The sequence below is a fragment of the Alosa sapidissima genome, chromosome 6 (genome assembly GCF_018492685.1).
Source record: "Alosa sapidissima isolate fAloSap1 chromosome 6, fAloSap1.pri, whole genome shotgun sequence".
Classification (NCBI taxonomy): domain Eukaryota; kingdom Metazoa; phylum Chordata; class Actinopteri; order Clupeiformes; family Clupeidae; genus Alosa; species Alosa sapidissima.
Genome location: NC_055962.1, coordinates 39,083,664 through 39,085,852, shown reverse-complemented (window position 1 = coordinate 39,085,852; position 2,189 = coordinate 39,083,664). Strand labels below are relative to the sequence as shown.

Genomic DNA, 2,189 nt, shown 5'->3' with positions numbered 1-2,189 from the left:
TGCCCATGTGACAGTTCTACTGACCAATAAACCACCCTGCAGGCACACGCACACACACATCACACACACGCGCATGCGTGGAGTGTCTAGGGTTAGACCACACGGTACGAGCTCTCTCCACAGACGCCCAGGAAGGAGACAGAAAGGCGAGTCCTCCCAAGGACGACTCTGAGGACGAGGCATAAGATCGACGAGCTCCTATCTGAGGCCCGTTGCACAAAACTAGGATACGGGATTAAGCCGGGATATCTTGGTTATCCTGACTAGGATAAGGGATTAAGCCGGGATATCTTGGTTATCCTGCCTCAATTTATCCGTGATCTGGTTGCACAAACGCGGGATAGGGGGCAGCAGGATATGTTATGGTATAAGTCACCATGGCGATTTATTCTGTGGAGCTAGCCTGCTCCAGACCAGGCTAAGTTCCAGGATCTATTTAATCTCATCCCTTATCTCAGTCAGCAGTCACCACAAAGGGAAACCAATAGTTATTCCACTGCCCACTACACATTGTTATCACATATACCTAGAGCCACTGTCATTATTTAAACGTTTGTGATCATTAATTAACTTTTACATACTCGCCATTCCCGACCTGTCATGCGACAATGTTGCTGTTGTGAAAAGGCTATCGCTACCTACTTCACACCGTAGAAGAAGCAATTAGGCCGCTCTAGTTGCCATGGTGAATCAGTGAATCTGTGATCGGTGGCAGGGTCTATTTGAGGGAGCTGTGAGCACTTATCCAGGATCAGTTTCACCTGGCTTGATGAATCCGTGTCTGCTCATCCTGGCTTGGTCTTTGTGTAACTAATTAAGCCTAGAGATGCACCGATATGGAATTTTAGGGCCGATAACGATAACGATGGTTTGTTGTGGCCGATACCGATACGATAACCGATAATATTACTCTTGAAAAAAAATTGTGAAAAGTGATTTGGGGAAAGCATTTAATAAGCATAATTTTATTGCAGTAATTTTACCTACCACCAAATGATGGACAGAACTCATAATAGTCCTCAATAGTACGGCAGTCAACAACATAACAGTAGCCTAGCCCTACAGTATGTGTGGCTCCTTTAAGTGAACCTGACGTCAGTGAATTGCGAGTGAGTGGCTAGAGAGTTTGAATTGTTTTCATTTAGGACTAAACACTCATAAACGGCTCAGCTGAGAATAAGCTACAGTATAGCGACCAAATTAGAGTTTGTGAGGGAAACTTAGGTTTAGTTTCAACTGCGGGTAACTGAATAAAGCTGCAACTCCTCAGACTGTATGTCCGTCTACTCTGTTGCGCACAACCTGCTGCAGCAGAAATGAAAGGCGTTACCCCGAAGGTTTTAATAACTTATTATGATGACCTGTCTGGAACTGAAGCACGAATGGTTAGCATATTTCTAGGTAATAATACAAAACCCAAGCTAAAGTAATGCAAATATAATACTAAAACACAACTTAGAACTAGGCCTACTTATGTAGCCTACTCGTCCCACTAACGAGTTTGTTTATTTGTTCAGAGCTCCGCTCTGTTAAGGTTAAATGGCGGATCATTCACGAGAGGATTTTGAGATGCACAGATTCCCAAATGAACGCATATCCACAGATTTTGTTAGTGGTGAAATACATTCACACCGCTGACATTATATTGAGGAAAAAGTATAGCCAACCAAGCTCAAGTAGCCAGACGGACCTTATGTAGGCCTAAATTAGGACTTAAAAAAATATCGGCGCAAATTATCGGCCAGAATTCTGTTATCGGGCCGATAATAAGATTTAAATTTTTTCACTTATCGGCTAATAATATATCGGCCGCCGATATATCGTGCATCCCTAATTAAGCCTGTACGCTCTTGTTTTGGATTCATTGAGCGCAGCTCAGTAACTTAACTCTGCTTTTGTGCAACGGGCCCCTGGTCAGCCGCAAAGCCGACCGTCGAAGACCCCGACCAAAACGCCCCTAAAGCCGAGCTGAAGTGCACCAAGAACTGAAGAGGTGGTGGAAATCTCCGTCCACCACCGAGTTCTATTGGGCTGGTTACACTACAGGACTCCATGGGCTGGTTACACTACAGGACTCCATGGGCTGGTTACACTACAGGACTCCATGGGCTGGTTACACTACAGGAGCTGGTTACACTACAGGGTTAGTACCCTAACACATATGTGTGTGTGTGTGTGTGTGTGTGTGT

The 2,189-nt window shown here is 44.7% G+C and overlaps 1 protein-coding gene across 1 annotated transcript in view; it reads right to left on the bottom strand.

Annotated features, from left to right (window-relative positions):
• mthfd1l (methylenetetrahydrofolate dehydrogenase (NADP+ dependent) 1 like) overlaps positions 1 to 2,189 on the bottom strand; it is a 96,785-nt gene that overhangs the window by 49,138 nt on the left and 45,458 nt on the right. The window contains exon 20 of the mRNA XM_042094569.1: positions 2,186 to 2,189. This exon is cut by the window's right edge and continues 164 nt beyond it. Coding sequence (XP_041950503.1) covers positions 2,186 to 2,189 — 4 coding nt within the window. The remainder of the gene's footprint in view (positions 1 to 2,185) is intronic.